Source organism: Rattus rattus, chromosome 6 (assembly GCF_011064425.1).
Source record: "Rattus rattus isolate New Zealand chromosome 6, Rrattus_CSIRO_v1, whole genome shotgun sequence".
Taxonomy (NCBI): Eukaryota; Metazoa; Chordata; class Mammalia; order Rodentia; family Muridae; genus Rattus; species Rattus rattus.
The window spans coordinates 82,929,587-82,947,400 of NC_046159.1; the positions used below are offsets into that span (position 1 = coordinate 82,929,587).

The 17,814-nt window shown below is 41.0% G+C and overlaps 1 protein-coding gene across 1 annotated transcript in view; it reads left to right on the forward strand.

Moving 5' to 3' along the window:
• Positions 1–17,814, forward strand: part of Fam13a (family with sequence similarity 13 member A) — a 56,937-nt gene that overhangs the window by 17,361 nt on the left and 21,762 nt on the right. The window contains exons 5-7 of the mRNA XM_032907245.1: positions 2,363–2,439; positions 3,218–3,260; positions 10,694–10,838. Coding sequence (XP_032763136.1) covers positions 2,363–2,439; positions 3,218–3,260; positions 10,694–10,838 — 265 coding nt within the window. The remainder of the gene's footprint in view (positions 1–2,362; positions 2,440–3,217; positions 3,261–10,693; positions 10,839–17,814) is intronic.

Consider the following 17,814-nt stretch of genomic DNA (forward strand, 5'->3'; position numbering starts at 1 on the left):
GCCTAGAGCTTTGTGCTGAAGATGGCAGCTGTTCTGTGCTCCTCCATATCTCCACCTCTCCCTCTCCCTCTCCCTCTCCCTCTCCCTCTCCTCTCCTCTCCCTCTCCCTCTCCCTCTCCTCTCCCTCTCCCTCTCCCTCTCCCTCTCCCTCTCCCTCTCCTTCTCCCCTTCCCCTCCTCTCCTGCTTCCTCTCCCTCTATACCTTTCTGTCTCTCTCTCTCCCTCTCTTCTCTCTCTCTCTCTCTCCTTCTGCATCTCTCTATCTCTGTTTCTCTCTGTCTCTGTCTCTCTGTTTCTCTTTGTCTCTCTGTCTGTGTGTCTCTCCCTCCCTCTCTCCCCCTTCTCTCTGTCTCTCACTATCTGTCTGTGTCTGTCTTTCTGTCTCTCCTTCCCTCCTCTTTCTCTGTCTCTCTCTCCCTCTGTGTCTGTTTCTCTGTCTCTATTTCTCTCTGTCTCTCTGTCTGTGTATTTCTCCCTCTTTACTTCCCCTTTCTCTCTCTGTCTCTCACTGTCTGTCTGTCTTTCAGTCTCTCCCTTCCTATTCTCTCTCTCTCTCTCTCTCTCTCTCTCTCTCTCTCTCTCTCTCTCTCCAGTTCCTTGCATCATTGTGTTTGGGCTCCATGTTATACCCTAAAAAGGCAGCAGCTCCCATACAATGTAGCTCATTGATAACTCACAATGACCTATCCTGGGCACCAGTATCACAGCAGCAAATGTGACCACTGGTCTTGCCCTCATCACTTTCATGGTCTGCCTGGCCCAAACACACTGTCACTGTGTTTATAATACCTTTTATTCTGTCATAGGCTCTGAATGGGAAAGTTAAACATTAATTGCCAAAACACATAATTCTGAAGCCAATGCATTTTTCTGTGTTCAAAGGTACACAAACAAAAGGGATCTTAGATTTGTATATAAAGGTGGCAAGTCTTGTGAAAAAGTCTGAACTTACTAGCTGTTTTTCAGATGAAAGGTAAACTGTATCTCAAACACAAGGGTAACACCAAGAAGAACCTGCCCAGATTTCTTGGGATGTGGCCTTGATTCTTTATCTTTAAAAGAAAAGTGGTATTGGGTTGTACTGGGGTGTCTTTGCCATCTCCCTCCTTCCTTTTGCCCTTGACCCCTGTAGCCCCCTGTGCACTTTGATGTCGCATAACACCTTTGCCCACCCCTACTTTCTTCACACTCCTTGTTCTCCTCTTGTGGTCTCCTGTCTCGTTTCAAAATCTGTACCTACTCCCCTAACTCCTTACTTTTTATACACAAATATTAAAAATTAAGGGTCCACATATGAAAGAGAAGATGCATTTGTGGCTTTCTGAGAGTGGATTACTTCATTTAGTATAATCTTTCCAGTTCTATCCATTTTCCTGCAGATTTCATGATTTTGTTTTTTATTAACATCTGGCTAAAATTCCACTGTCTATATACCATATTCATTCTCACTATCCATTCTTCTGTTGGTGGACATCTATGCTGGCTTCATTCTTTTGTAGCACTGAAGAGTGCATCAGTAAACACGAATGCACAGGTGTCTCTGTGGTAGGAAACAGAGTACTCTGGGTATATGACCAGTATTACTATATCTTAGTTACATAGTAGGTCTACTTTTAATTCTTTGAGAAACTTCCACACTGATTTCCACTGCGGTTGCACTAGTTTACACAGCCCCCGGGAGCAGATCAGCAATGCACAGGATACTTCCTTTTCTTCCCTGATGCAGGAAATGCAATCCAGGGTCTTCTTCAAGCTAGGCAGGTGTTCTATTGCTGGACTACGTGGCAGCCCAGGAGATAACCTTGGACAAAATTGATTTATAATCAAACCGTTCTTCTCATCATTGCCTATCATTCACTCAAGGTCATATTAGCATCATATTCCACAATGGTAACAAATTAGGCTGCGTGTGAGGGCACACAGCTGTAACCTAGCACCCTCCAGATGGAGGCGTAAGAATCACCTCAAGGTCATCCTCCATCACATGAGACTCTGTCTCAAAAACAACAAAGACCAAAAAGGAAAAATATAGAATGAGCAGAAACTGATAGATTAAATTGAAGATCACCCCTTCCTTGTGTTTCCCAACCATCCTGATTTTCTCGCAATCTGAGTTTTGCACATTAACCATAAATGCCTTCTTAGCTAATAAGGGTGCTACAGTGGTCTGGTTCCATGATGGTGGTTGTCTTTGTTGAAGGAATGATGGGGCGGACTCTACCTTTTTGCCAATAGTCACCATTTTAACGAACAGAAGTGTTTCTATCTCTACATCCTGGAATTGTCCATGTTAAAGAACGGAGAATATGCATTGAGCTTTGCCTTCCTTGCCTCACAGCAACCATCATTTGTTGTGTTGCAGAGCACAGAAAGCCTCAGTTCCATGCAGTCTCAAGAGACAGCTGAACCTGACGCTGTTGAACTGAGATCTTCTGAGAGGTAACTTGAGAATTTTCTTCTCACTCTATGTTTCAAGGGCATGAAAGATAAATGCAATGTGAGTTATAAGAACTAAAAAATAATATAGGAGAAAGACAGGATTGCATGTGGTCAGAAGTATTTATTGTAAGGAGGGTATTCGCGGTACAGACTCTCTTACTGTGGCAAATAAATACATCCATGTGTGGTTTTCTTATGGTTTTTTACATACATTCATTTTAAGAAATAATATTTTTATTATCTGAAAATTTTATAAAATCAATTTGGATCATATTCAACCTCTCTCCCCCAACTTCTCCAGATCCACTCCACTTTCTACCCATCCAACTTCATGTTCACTCTTTTTAAAATGACAAGCCCAAGTGTGTTGTCTACATACTCTTGGGTGTGGGAACTACCATGGAGTGTGGATCACATCCTTAAATAAAATTGACTCTTCTCCTACCAGCTATTAAATTCAATAGCTTCTCCACTAGTATTGGGACTCCTGCCCCAAACCTCTCAAAGCTGGGATTTTATCTGACTTGAGCATGTGCAGCTCGTGTGCATGCAGTCATAGCTGCTGTCAGTCCATGCGTGTTGTTATACCTAATATATCAGTGAGTCTCCTGAGTTCTTTATTACATTTTTAACTTTATGTTCTATTTCTTTTAAATTTTATAAGAATTTGGTTCCGAGATACTCTGATCATGTTTAAAATAAATAAAATTATACTATGAATGGATAAAAGATTATAAAACAGATGGGTAATTCGTGTATTTGTTTTTCTTGTTGACAGCAAAGAAGCGGAAAGAAGCTGGAGAGACACTCAGCACTGTGAGGTGAGTAGCTAACAACAGTGAACCTGGTGGTCAGGCTTTGCCCTGGCTCCTGAGTGTGCTTGGGAAGTGGTACTACCTGTTGATAAGACCCAGTGAGGCAACAGACGGGGCTGTGATTAGAAAGGAGGGCAGATTATTTGACCCCTTGTAAAGATAAATTGTCATAGCATAATGATACTGTTCTGGGTTTTCCATTAGGTCACTAGTACGCTCTCTCTATGACAATGCATCTTTTAAGTGTATGAAACATAAGTAGTGAGTTTTAACTCCTCTGTTACAAGGATTGCCTCATTCCTTTTCAGATTAACATAAACTCACATTAAGCTACTCAATTGAGTTCCTTTTGTTTCAGATTAAGTGGGAAAACTCACCTCCCAATGACTGTATCTCTAAATTTCATTCATCTTCCTGCCTCTGGATATGTCATTTTGGTGGCACCAGTTGACTCAAGTACTCATTTTCTCTACTGTTTTTGGTTCAGCTTAGTATCTGAATTTAAATTTATATATGTATATCACATCACCTACTTCTAAATGCTTCCAGCTCCAGTGTCAATTTTAGTATGTTTCTGGGAAGAATTAATGTTTTTCTCTAAATACTGTTAAACATAGATATATTAATAGTATTGAGAGAAGTGTCTTTGTAGATGACTAGTTATTTATGCTTGCTGAGTACTAACCCAATTTATTAATGAAGTTATTTGATAATGTCTATTAAATTATCTTGCGTATGTTCTCAGAACATTTAAGGACAGCCAGAATCACTGCCACCAGAGAACTTTGAGTCTAGCAGATTAGGGATCTAAATACTACTAGGTAGAAGTGGGTGGCCTGGCTGAGTGGTATAGGGTGTATATAGCACGTAGAAAACCTTAGATATTATCTCTTTCAGTGAAAAAAACAAGGAATCAGAAAATTTGGAAACTTTCTCCTTAGAAAAGTGTACACTCACACAAAACGATTGTAAATTAATGAAGACTGCCCCCCCCAATGCTGTAGCTTTCTTATATTTCTTCTGTTTGGTTCTCATCACATATACTTCATCAACCTAGACAGAGTGCTGGATAGGGTGTCTTGTACCTGGAACCCCAGCACCGAGGAGGCTAAGGTGCCAAGAGTGACAATCTGGCTACATAGCAAGAGTCTGTCTCCCTCAAAGAAACTTAGGTAGAGACTGCATTGTTTGCCTTTTTGACGTCAAGCTTCTGCCTCTGAGATAATTCATTCACATCTTATTTCCAACTCAAGTGTCCTTCCTTCTGTAGGACCAAAGCAACAGGCTAAGCGGCTGGGCTTCTCTTGTCTTTTAGGGAGACCTCTTAGGGTGCATGGTTCTTCTGTTCTCTGGCATCTTCCTTGGCTCATAGAAAGCCCTTTGACATTGGGCATAAGCTTAAATCTTGCCAGCCTCCTGGAGATGTCTTCTCATCTTTTCTGGGATAAAGTGAAACAGAAGAGTCTTCAGTGGCCTCGCTGTGTCCCTGATTCACAGCACAATCATTGGGACAGACCTTAAAGTTTTCTCCTGAGTGCCAGGTCTGCTTCCTACGTGCACCACCCCTATGTCGCACTATGGCTCACTGTAAGCATTTGCTTCTAAGAAATGGCACCGTCATGACCTCTTCAGTTAGGAGAGGAAATTAGATGGTGCATTAAAATCAAGGGCAAACCCTGTCATCCTTTGTCATAGCTGCATCAATGGAGAAAAAGATCCCACTTCACAGAACTGGGATTACAACTAGTTTTAACACTATTTATTAAAGAATGGGAGATTTCTTTTCCATTTTTAACATACTCTCCCTTGTTTCAGTATGATTTTGTTTTTTCAAATATCAATCGGCTACTTTAAATGACCCTCGTGCTGACACCTGTTTTGAAAACAATCATGACCTTGCACCTTCACTGCATGCCTTTAATTTATGTATTTTTTTATTTTAAAATGAGGATCTCTGAGAGTCTCGGGGAGGTGTTGTTCACCAAAAATTGCACATTCCTTTCTTCTGAGGTTGGAATTAAAATTTATTTAATGACACACAATGAAAAAACTTTCAAAGTCACTTCAAAATGTCACAAAGAAAAGCAGCATTCTTTGTGGTGGGCATTGGAGAGGTTGGCACTGTAGTGAAATATCTTCCCTGGGCTGTATGAGTGGAGGTAACTTAAGAAAGAGATAGCATGTGTTTTATAACACATGGAGCCTAGGGTGTTTGTCCTTCCTTTCTGAAACTCATTTAAAATCACAGGTCCCCAGAAGAGAAAGCATCCTTACCACTCATGTGTCCCCTTCTAAAATGCATGACTGAATATAGGTTTTCAGAGTTGTGCTTACTGTGGAGGTGTCTTCCACTTCACATCATTCTGTAAGCTAAGCATTTTTTTAAAGTTTTACTTTTATTGTTTTAATTATATGTATATATTTGAAAGTAAATCTAGATGCCCATGGAAGCCACAGATACCTACAGATGCAATTACAGGCAGTTGTGCTCTGTCTGATGGGAGTGCTGATGGGAGTGCTGACTCTAAATCACTGAGCCATCTCTCCAGCCCCAAGCCAAGGAATTTTATATTGGGAAAATATGTTGCTCTTCATATAAAATCTAGACTATTCAAACAATAAACTTATGAATCCTTTTGCCATGGAAGTAAATCAAGCAAGAATTATTAGCTGTATGGAAGGGCATTGAATTACCAGAGAGAAATTACTTTATTTCAGAATTCTAAGCCAGGGAAGTGTTAAACTCTTTCAAGATATTTTTATGTTCTTTATGCCTTCTAAACCCACCAATTAAGAGTGATTAGAAGCATACCTTTGATAACAAACAGGACATTCATTATAAAAGCCTATTTGCCTTTTTCTCATCCTGCTTCAAAAAAAAAGTAATTAAATTTTAAAAGGGGGGAAAGAAAATGAGGAGAAGAGGAGACAGTAAGGCTTGCCATGTAAGCCTGAGAGTTGATTGTCCCACAGTCTCAAGTCCACGCTCTCAATGACCCTGAGAAAGAGGACTGTCCGGTTCACCACATACTGCTGGGGCTTGTGCACACTTGAACCTTGGGACTGTGTTATGTCTACTCTCCGTTATTATCAGGCTAAACAGTAAATATTGGTACTTTCCTGTGTCTTCAGTTAATACTGGTTTTCCTGGGAAAGCTGCATCGTCCAGCAGCATCACGTATTGTCATTATTAATTTTAAATGCTCTGCCACTTACCTAAATTCTGTATAGGGAAAGGCTCATGAATTCACCTAACACCCAAAGCCGAGAAAGGGGACAGAACAAAGAAAAGCAGACTCAGCTGGACAGGTGCAAGTCTTGACAATGATGAGACTAAGGGGCTGGCGTTAATGGTTTGAACCTACATGTGAAATGTCACCTGAGACCCAGGTGAGAGGAGCTGCCTCCAGCATTCAGATATTCAAAGTTTCTTTTCCACTCAGAATTCTATACCTTTTTCATTTGTGAAGTTTGTTGCCCAGAACATTCTACAGGCTCAATAAACCTTTGCTGAAGGAATGAGGAAGGGAGTAAAGGTAAAAACATATTTCTGTATGTGAGGCTGCCCTTGACAAGTTAACCTAAAGGATCAAAAAGTTGAAATATGTAAGCAAATAAGCAGTATTTCCCATGTCTATGTACTCTTCTTACTGCGGGCAGTCTGTTGTATATGTTAATTTGCACCTCAACAACCTTAAGATATCTCAATCCAGTATTAGTAAAAGGGAAGCTAATGTCCAAAGAGACTGATCTACAGGTCTTGACAAAGCAAAGCTGCTATTAACTCAGGTCTCTACTTCCAGAGCCCATCCTTACCTTTCTACTATGCATGAGCCATCCATTAGTCCACTAAGCAAAGGTTGTTTGCATTATCATAAGAAGCAGCAGTTTGGCAGAGGTTCATTGTGCCCCATGTCATAGCATGAAAGATTTCTGAGGTGAAAGTTATGTTTTTTGATTGAACTCAAGATACTAGATGTGTAAACAACAAAAGTTTAAACCAAAAATATTTCTGTACGTGAGGCTGCCCTTGACAGGTTAACCTAAATGATCAAAGAGTTGAAACATGCAGTATTTTCCATCTTATAAGCATTCCTAGAAAGTACGGACTGCCTAGCCAGGTGCCTCAGCTGAGATACCTACGGGCAGGAAGAGCAGTTTGTCTCCTCGAACATGGCTGCAGGGCCTGAGGAGCAACCCACCACCATTGTCTCCTCCTGACCAAGTCCAGGAAAGACACTGGCTTTAAAGACCAGTTGGGGCAAAAATTAGGACTCAGGCTGCTAAGCTCAGAGGACAAGTAGAACAACAACCTTGGGGATGGATCAGAGCCCAGCAAGACAGAGCCAAGTCGCGCCTGAGTGCCACTGAAACGGAGCATGCTCACTATGCAAGCGTCTCCATGGTTGCACAAGCTGGGATAGGTATAGGAAGGAGGGATGTGTCACTGTTGTTCCAAGAATCAACTTCAGTTCACTTAGGTTTCACTATGCAGGATGTCCCATTCAACACTGAGTGGTGCCCACCCTGGCGGCCTGTCCTTACCAGATTCAGACGCAGTGACTGCTTGCTATGCCTAAACCGCATGAAAAAACAAGCAAACAAAAGGGCAAGGCCTCATTGAACAAAGCTTCTTCCTTCCTGAAATGTTCTTCGCACTGGGACAGACCATTTCCTCTCTTCCTTCACACCTCTGCCCATGTATCATTATGAAAAGAAGCCATCCAATCCACAGCCACTCGATATAAAACAAAACACCTCATCTACTGTCACTAACACCCATCTTTCCTTGTTTTTTATCTCCTTGTTTAATCTCCATACACTTAATGATGTGTTTATTTTCAAAATGGTTAATGACTTGTTTATTTTTATTTTGTATGTAAGGGTGTTTTGGCCTCACATACATCTGTATACCTTGAGTAAAAAGCTCCTGTGGAGACCAGGCCCCCTGGAACTGGGATTCTAGACAGTGGGAGCTTCCATGGAGGTACAGAGAATGGAAGCTGGGTTCTCAGCAAGACCAGGAGTCCTTTCAACCACTGAATCATCTTTCTAGTCCTGGAATAATTTATTAACTGATCTTATCGTGTAACACTCACAGGACATTTTATTTTGCCTAACACAGTTTTCTTAGTGTCTAAGAAACTGTTAACACATACTAGAAAATCATCAGTTCTTGGATGAACTAACGAGCACTTTCCCTTTCTGCATGTCGCATCTTTGCATCTTTGATGTGTGGTGGCCAGCACTGTTGTACATGTAATTATGCCTCGCTTAGCATCTGGGATCTGTCGTCCTTGCCTCTGCTTCTGGCACCCTTGGCATCTCCCTTCCCTTTTATCAATCCCAGCACTGTCCCCTGGAGCCTTTTCTCCCACTGTGGCCACAGGACTCCATGGTTTGCTGGCCTTCACACTAGCCCAGCTTGGGGACCTGGCATATGACTCACTGGACTTTACATGCTACCATAGAGCAGCAGAAGGAATGGTGGCTTCTGCTTGGCCATCTTTTTTTTTTTTTTTTTTTTTTTTTTTTTTTTTGTGCTATAGGTGTGCAGGCTTTGATTACCATGTCTCCGATCTTCACAAGAACTTTAAAAGATTGCTGAGAAATACTTATTTACTACATGTACATCTGTTTCTCTGTCTTACACAATTATAGTCATATAAACCCATACATTCACACAAAAATTTGACTGATTGTCCCTAAAACATCTAAAATCTGAGTACCAGGTTGAAGCTTTCATTCCTGGTCCACTGTTTTCCGGAAGACAGAGGACACGCTCAGACTATCCTAGAGCAGCAATTGGGGTCACATATCAGATATTTACAATATGATTCAGAACAGTAGCAAAATTACAGATATGAAGAGGCTAGAAAATAATGTTAGGGTTGGGAGTCACACGAGGAACTGTAATAAAGGGTTGCAGCATCAGGAAGGCTGAGAACTACTGTCCTAGAGTATGAGCCCTGAGTGTTACTTGTGATGCTACTGTTCATCATAATCGTATCGAAGTTTTGTTTGGTTCCCAATGTTAAGAAATGCCAGTCTTTATGCTTCACTCAAGATAAACAGAATAGCAAAAAAGCACCAAGAATTCCCCTGGTGATCTCAAAGTAGGTCGGACAGCTACTAGAAGGAGCTGGAAGGCTTAAATAGCACTTTATTTTAAGTATAACAACATCTCCTACATTAATGAATTCACTTATGGTTTCCAGATGTTCTTGGAGGTTTTTTTTTTGTTCAATTAATAATAGAATAACCAAAAATAAATGTCCATTTACCCACCCCCAAGAAAATATTTTGCATAGATCTGTGTCACTTGAAAAATACATTTTCGAGTAAAAATATTTAAGCACAGTCATTTATGATTTCATGAAAGCTGAAAGAAATATAACAGCTTAACTTATAATATGCCAAGAGAACAAGTTAAAAAGACAACTTTATTGCAAAAGAATTCATTTAACTGCCAGCCATTTTAATCACACACACACACACACACACACACACACACACACACACACACACACACACACACACACCAGCACTTAGCTTAAATATCTGCATTTTAGGGAAGGTTTTTCATTCCATCATTTCTTAGCCAGATGTGGGTGCTACCAGTGGCCGAGCCAAATGCAGCTTTAGTATTCAAGGTAACTGAATACATAGAAAAACAATGACAATTGCATATTCCTAGGATAAAATTACATATGGCCAACTTGCCAGTTCTTACTTTTACTGGGAGGGAAGATCGTTCTCCCTGTAATCTTGGCTTCTTTTCAGGGTCTGTTTCTCACTGCCGGCTGAGATGAAACACCAAACCCTGGCCGTTTGAATTTGCGCAACAATATTTTAATACCCACAGTGCCTCCATAAATAGTCTGTTCTCCCCACGCTCTAGAGAAAACAGCCCCATTTCATCGATCTAAGCCTGAAGGCTCAGAGGAATGTGGTGGCCCCAACTTCTCCCCTGCCCTTACAGGAATGTTTACCGAAGCGGCAAAGACACCGCTTGCCAGACACACCATGTTGCTGCAGCAGCCTTAGCAACCGTGGCCAGCTTTTTGTTGTTGTTTACCGTCTGATGGGCCATGCTCCTTTAAGAAACATAAACTCCTTCTCCTTCTTTCCGGTCTTAGTCAGTAATCACTCAAGACCTGTCAGCTGCCTGGAGTTATCTGGAGGAGCAGCCCAAGGAAAATCATCATGCCTCTCCCCTCTAAGAAGGAAAGTTAAAGGCTGGCAGATGGACAGTGGCTATTTGCATGAGAGTAGCCAGATAGTGCCCAGGGGGCATCAAGCCCTGGTTTTTATTTCTGCAGTGGAAATATTAGCAGCTGTGGCTTGGGAGGTTGCATTCAGAAGGCGTGGAATCGATGCAAATGCTTTTGCATTTTGGTGAACAGTAGCTAGTAGGGGACACTGTGCTGTTCTTGCAGAGCCCCGCGATGAAGATTCAGGAGCATCCCAGTATATCTGACACCAAACAACAGAGGAATCAGGATGATGACGACCAGCAGGAGAGCTTTGTCCCAGATCTGCCACAGTTGGACCTGACAGCATTGTGTGATAAGACCTGGGAAGGTAGGTGATCCTCTGCCATTCGGGTTTTGCATTGAAAAAGCATATATTAATAAGTATACGCAAGGCATGTGACCGCATGCCTGTGCGGATCAGAGGAAGAGCCGTGCATGCAGAAGAAACTGGGTCTCTATTAATTAAAAAAAAAAAAAAGACAAAATCCTTTACTAGGCATAGGAGTGGGCCGTTTAGTGTTGCTAAGGGTAGTTGCAACACAAGAAAGGAAAATATGCAGGCTCTTTGTCCTAGTGTCACCTTGAAGTATATTTTTAACTCACCAAGAGTGCTGCCCTGTCTGTGGTACGCTACAGAAAGCCAGCCACCCACCATCTCACCCACTACGCCTCATGCCTTAGCTGCCCTGCTACCCACCAGCCACTCCACTACCCTACCACTTCCTGCAGTATACATTCCAAGTTTTTAAGAAGGATAAATTTTTTTTGCCTCTCATTTATCTTTTAATGTATACTTTAAAGAAGAATCTGGTTAACACACCATTGGGAACATTGATTGAAAGCATTTCTTTGCTGAAGACCTCTGACATGGTTTTCACTTGTTCTTTTCTAGAGCCTTCTGGTGAAAACATCAGAAATTTAGTTTGAGGAAGATGTTAGCTTTGTCACAACTATGTCAAGGGAGGGCTCACGCTGCTTCTTTAATCCCTCTGTCTACACTCGGACCTGTGTCATCCTTCTGGACAGTGTGTCTGAAGGCCATAGGGAGAAATGGGCTCCTAGCTTTAGTAAGGCAGTGGATGTAGCAGAGAGTCACAACTAAGAAAAGCAGCCCTGCTTGTGTGGGTATGCACTGTCCCTATCCTGACCCACTCCTCGGTTCTCATCTAATGATCAAAAGTCCATGAGAAGAGCCCACAGCGTGAAAGGCTATCCTACTCATTGTCCTGACCTAGCGTAGCGGGCTCTGTGAGAACAAACCGCTTAATTTTCATGTCTTCCCCCTATAATCTAAGAAACCTGTTCCAGTTACTTTCATATAATTAGGCAGCAGATCTGAAACTTTCTCAGATCATTCCAGCTCAAAATATTCAGAGAACCAACGAGGGCATTATTGACTTGCTTCATGTTAAATGTAACTGAACTATTCTGGATATCTAGTGGCTTGTCACTCATTTTGGCCACTTTGAAATAAGCATATGTCTTTTTAATCTATAAATTGGCAACAGTCTGGCTTCTCTATCCTTAAGAGTCTCAGAGAGGTCACTGTTGCCCAAATAAAAGCAAACGCAAAAAAAAAAAAAAATACCATATTTGAGTTTCAGTGATATGGGCAAAAGAAGAATCTGGAGCCAACATTCAAATGAGCTACAGTGTCTTCCTTGCTCCTCCCCTGAAACAGACTCAGTTTGATGATTTCTGTTGGTTAATCACAAATGTAGATTCCTCTCTCAACACACATTACCTAAAATAATGTTGAAGAAGCTCTTCAGAATGGTTACAAGACAATGCACAGTTTCGTAGAAATCATTCCATTAAAGAATTTTTCTGCAGAGAATAAAAGTGTAGAGGAAGCAGCATTTTATTTAGAAGGCTGGGCAGGATGTTTTCCAAAACGTTGGAAAAATAGTCTTTATAGGCTGGCTTGGGCATGGCACTTGTGTTGGCAAATGGCTGTGACTATTCTTTTTTTGCCCCCATTACACTTGCGTTTGCTATTGGACTTCTACAACTCTGAAATCTACAGGGATTCATTCGTCAAGGTCATTTTGACTGTTTGGTTCTGCTTTCAGTAACCTTTTTATATTACGCATTTTAATTTTAAAATTGCTTTAAAATAGGAACATGGCCTTAAGTATAGTCAAAATAAAGGAACCAATGTGCAAAGCTAGGTTAAATGACAATAAATTTGATGGCTAGACTACCAGCTATAGCTTCTTTAAGAAATGGAAAGCTGTTCTCCTCGTAGGCAGTGAACTTCACACTAGTTTAAATTGTGCCCACAGAAGCAAGACAACAAAATATAAAGAGGGAGGTAAAAATCACGCTACTGTACCGATAAACATCCATGCTGAGCCCCCATCCCCCTCAGAGCCACAGTGTAGAGGGACACTCTGGGTTTGCGTGCCTGCTCCCTGACCTGTGCCATTGGTCACAGTCTGATGTGGAGCCAGGAACGGTCACCTGATGCGGGGTGGCCTGAATGGCTGAGGTAGAAAGCCCTGCCTGCGTGTGCTACTGGGAAACAGTGTTCTCCAAGTTCTTAAGCTTGGGATGAAGGGAACAATGAAAGGGATTGAGATGGTAAGTAGATTCCGTAGTCTAGAGTGGAACCCTTGAAAAGTAAACACAGGATCCATCTCATCCGGCTAGCTGGCCCGCAGTCAACGGCCTTCACAATTTAAGACACATTATGTAATCTGACGTGCTGTTGTACTTTTTGGTGTTAGGGCCTCAACTCTCCAAAGTTAGATGAATACACAAGTCAAAGGCATTGTTCTGCTGTTGAAAGGTAGTTAGAATTGTGTAATTAAAATGTTACTAAGTCCATGCATGTCGAAGTGTATGATATTTAAACATAACTATACTTTATTTGGCCTGAAATTAGAGCACTTTGACCTGGGAATGGTAGCTCACACTTAGAATCCCAATGTGGGGAGGCTTATTATCCCAATTTCTGGGAGGCACCATAACTTTGAGGCCAGCCTGTGCTACAGAGTCTCACCACTCTAGCCTTGGAATTACCAATGTGAGCCTCCACAAACAGCTAACAGAACATTTTTATAGGTCTCAAAATGCTTAATTTTTCTCAGTTATTACTTACACTGGACAACAGTTTTGGAGAGAAATTCTGTTTAAGAATCATGAAGAGAAGCTGGTGAGATGGCTGAGTATTGTTCATGCCAAGGACCTGAGTTCAGCTCCCAGCATTCATATCAGGCAGCTCACAACTGCTTGTAATTCCAGTTCCAGGGGATGCCCCCAACACATGCACATATACAGACATACATACATGTGCGTGTAAATAAACGATAATGAAGTTTTTTTTTAAAAGAGTCATGGAGGGTTCAGTGGTCAAGGGCACTTCTCACTAACTCTGATAACCTGAGCTCAGTCCCCAGAATTTACATTGTGGACGTAGAAAAATAATGCTCTCAAATTATTTTCTGCCTACTACATGTAGACCATGGCACACAGAAACACAATCAATCAATGAATCAACCAGTCAATTGATCAATATAAAAAAAGTGCTTTAAAAGAATCACAGAGAAGCAAGTGGTTTTCAAAGGTCTCCGGTTGACTTATCCCATCATATAATTAAGGAGTCTGAGCATCTCCTGACTCTTAGATCCTGCTCTAAGAAAGCAAATCAGGCATCCCATCAAACAGGGTAGATAAGAACCAAAGTCTTGGGTTCAAATCCTGGCTCTGCTAATTGATATGGTCTATCAGAAAAGTAGGAAATCTGTCTCCATTTGGCCTTGACTACATTTTCCTTAAATACATGTAACAACAACAGCAAATAATAATACATAATAAGTATAATCATTGTTTAGCAAGGATTCAATGAGATAATATCTGCTGTCTTCCACATCCTATGGGCACCATATTAGTGTTATTGCTTTTCTCTCCCATAAATATATCTAAATATAGTTTTGGGGGAAAGTCAAAAATATATTGCATAAAATTCTGAAAGAATTAATAATTAAAAAAAAAACTAAAACCAATACTAACTAGGCAGACTCGCCATGTATTTGCCAAGTGTTTTCCATTCACCCCAACCTCTATTCCTCTTTTTTGTAGTAGGCTAGACCTTGGATTGGGAAATGCAGCACTTGAAGAGAGAGCAGCTGGCATTTTAGCAGGGTCTGCGTGATGGCTTTCTCTAAGACGTGTGAGGAATAGAAGACAGGCAGAGTAGTACATAGTCACTGATTGATTAAGGAACTGTGCGTACATGTGCAAGCCCATGGGTCAGGGTCACCTCAAAGGAACACTTCATTCTTCCTTTTGGTTGACGTCATCAGTCCTATTCTGTTCCACATATTTATCAATAATGTATGCAGACCTACTGGGGTCCTGCATCTTTATTTTGCAGAGAGTGGCAAAACCAGATATATGAGCCTTAAAAATTAAACCTGGGACAAATAAAGCTGACTGCTAAGATTCCTTATAAATTTGGTAGTTTGCAAGTCTTTTCTGAACAACGTAGTAAGACTAACGTTGTTCTAAGGTTGAATTTTGGAACAAAGAAAGAATTTACGAAAGTAAACCGTCCAGTGTGGCCTCTCACTTTCCATTTCTGGGATGTTCTAGCACCTCTTTGAACAGCTGAGAAGATGGTTACAACATAATGCCAGCAATAATGACTCTAAATAACATAGTTGGGAAAGAACTGTGGAAAGTATCATCTCCCTTAATTTTGTCCAGTTTCTTATAAAGAACGCATTTCAGTAACCAGTTTCTTTCATACAGCCACTGGTTGCAGCAAGTTAAGCAGAGCACAGCTGTCTCATTGCCCTGTGCCAGCTTTGCTTGGAGATAACTTCCTGTGCTGGATTGATTCCCTTTAGGACCCTGTGTGATGTGGTGTCTGAATAAGGACCCCTCAGAACTTATTCTTATCAGTTACATAGAAGGAACACGGCTTTTATATTCGTTATTTCGGATGACCTGTAATAATGTCAAATGACCTACTGAATTGATTTTTAATAATAAATTACATGATTATATCTAGAGTTCATTGTGAGTGTACTGAAGGGATTTTTCTTTGAAAATGAAAATGTGCTTATTTTATGCCCTGCTGGAGGGGTGAAATGCAGTGTGAAGCCTCGTGACTTTTCTGTTGTCCCCTTGAATACTTTTCTTGCAATGTTCTTGTTTCAATGTTCTAGAGTTAATGACTAAATATAAACTATTTTTCAAGCATCTCTTAGAAATGGCTGGTGATGCATCCTCAAAACTGGTCTCTACAAAGCAATGTAATGGTGTAAACTATGTGTCACAGGAAGACAGGCTGTTCCTTGCTGTGACAGGCTGTTCCTTGGTTTCTTAGTTGAGTGACAATTAGCAAATGTAAGCCAGGCTATTTCAGACTAAAACCTGGAAAGGATTGTATTGATTCTTTAGTATATGAGACACGGACTGCATCTTGGTTTGTGACTTTCTCAAATGGAGTCCTTTAGATCTGAGACTAAATAGAAGGGAGAGGAAGGAGGCCACTCACTCCTCTAAGTGTTCCACGTTGCAGAACTGGGAACCACCACTTCTGTGCCACCTGTGGAACGGTGATGAAATATTGCTCTTTATTTTGTTAAAGCTAAAATTCACAATGACTTTATGTCGCTTATCTTTCAGTAATGGATTTATCGACCCTACCTACGTGGTTTAGGAGGAAAATGCTAGAATTATCTGAGCTGTCTTATTTCCTACTCAACACTTGTAACACTAGGAAAGGATTATTTGCGTGTTTTGTTTGATTTTGTTTGTTTGTTTGTCATTGAAATGATTGGTCCAGGACAGAGACAGAATAAAGCTGTATTAAACAAGAGAATGGATAGATAGCTTCAGATTACCACTCTTTTTCAGTCGGTTTATGAGTTCATGACCATAAAGACCAAATAGTTGAAAACTCAAAGATGTTTTCATTTTAGAAAACATATTCTGCTGGATTAAAATTTAAATCAAAGGTGTCAGGATCAAACGTAAGACTTTTTCAACTATGTGTCTTTTTCCTTGATGAAGAGAAATCTCTAACTAGCATGCCCTTGTGCCAATATCTACATCATACTTCATTTGGTCACATCTTTGGGTCTCCTCCCCCTAGTTGTTCACTCATCTGCAGAAGAGGCCATGGCCAGCAGCGTGGCTGCTTCGGCCATCTTAACTCTTTCTCAGTCTGGCTGAGTTGATTTTTGTCTTAGGAAATAGAAGATGTGATCTGATCGATCTAACAACCTCGTTTTCTGCAACGTAACACTAAAATTTACATTTCTTCCAGAGACTCCTTTCTCCTGCCTCCTTCCTTTCCTGGTGCTTTTCATCTTTTATGTTGGCAGAGCATGGCTTCTCAGTCCTGGAAGCTGCTGCTTAGCACACAACGATCAATACCATTAGTCCAAAGAATGAGATGTTTGCCTCCAGGCTCAGCCACGCGCATTGCCCCATCCATGTTTTGAGCCTCAATAAATGAGACTGTTTTTTTTCCTTGAACATTTTTATTTTCAAAATATTTATCTATGTTCCCAGATAACTTGAGCTCCTTTAAATTCTGCAAACCTTGTTCTTTATGGTTTAATATGTCAAATGAACATGTTTTTCTTCCTATCGTTCTGTGAAGTTTTCCCAAGTTTCAGGTGGTCGTCACTGATTTTGTAGCTCTGGCAGATCCTGAAGCAAAGCAGTTACATTGAAGTTAGAAGACACAAGAGCAGACCCTCTCTTCTCTCACTGACTAGTGCTTGTCCTTCCTCACATGTCAGTGGCCTTATCTCTCAGCAGCCTGCGATCAGTAGTTCTCAAAGCTGACAGTCACGTGGGCACTTGAGTCATTTGAGCAGCTTTTAAGTGTGTGCACACAGGTGTATGTGCATGTTGGCCTGCCTGTCAGTCATATCTGGACCATCATTTAAATATACTTTATGAGGGGTAGGTTATGGATTTGTGTGTTGATACTTGTTCCTCGTTTCTCTGAGTTACTCTAAGCATGTACCAAGGGTGAGAGGTCTTAAAAGCTGTTAACCTGCCTCTGAAGTTCTAGGATTATAATCTGGTCTTTCTAGATAGAAAGCTTATGCACATTTATTCTATAGACCTATATACAGTTTCAGCTTCATACTGAAGGAGCAACTAGGAGGTCTGTGGTTCAGATGTTAAGAATCCCAGAGTCTAACATCGGAGCAAGTACTAGACTTGTAGAAATCACTAAAGGGCAAGTGCACTCAAAGCTTTCAGTGCAGCGTGCTGCGTTACATGAAAACAGTGTGCCATCCCAGATCTACTTTGAAGTCTTTTAGATAGAGTTG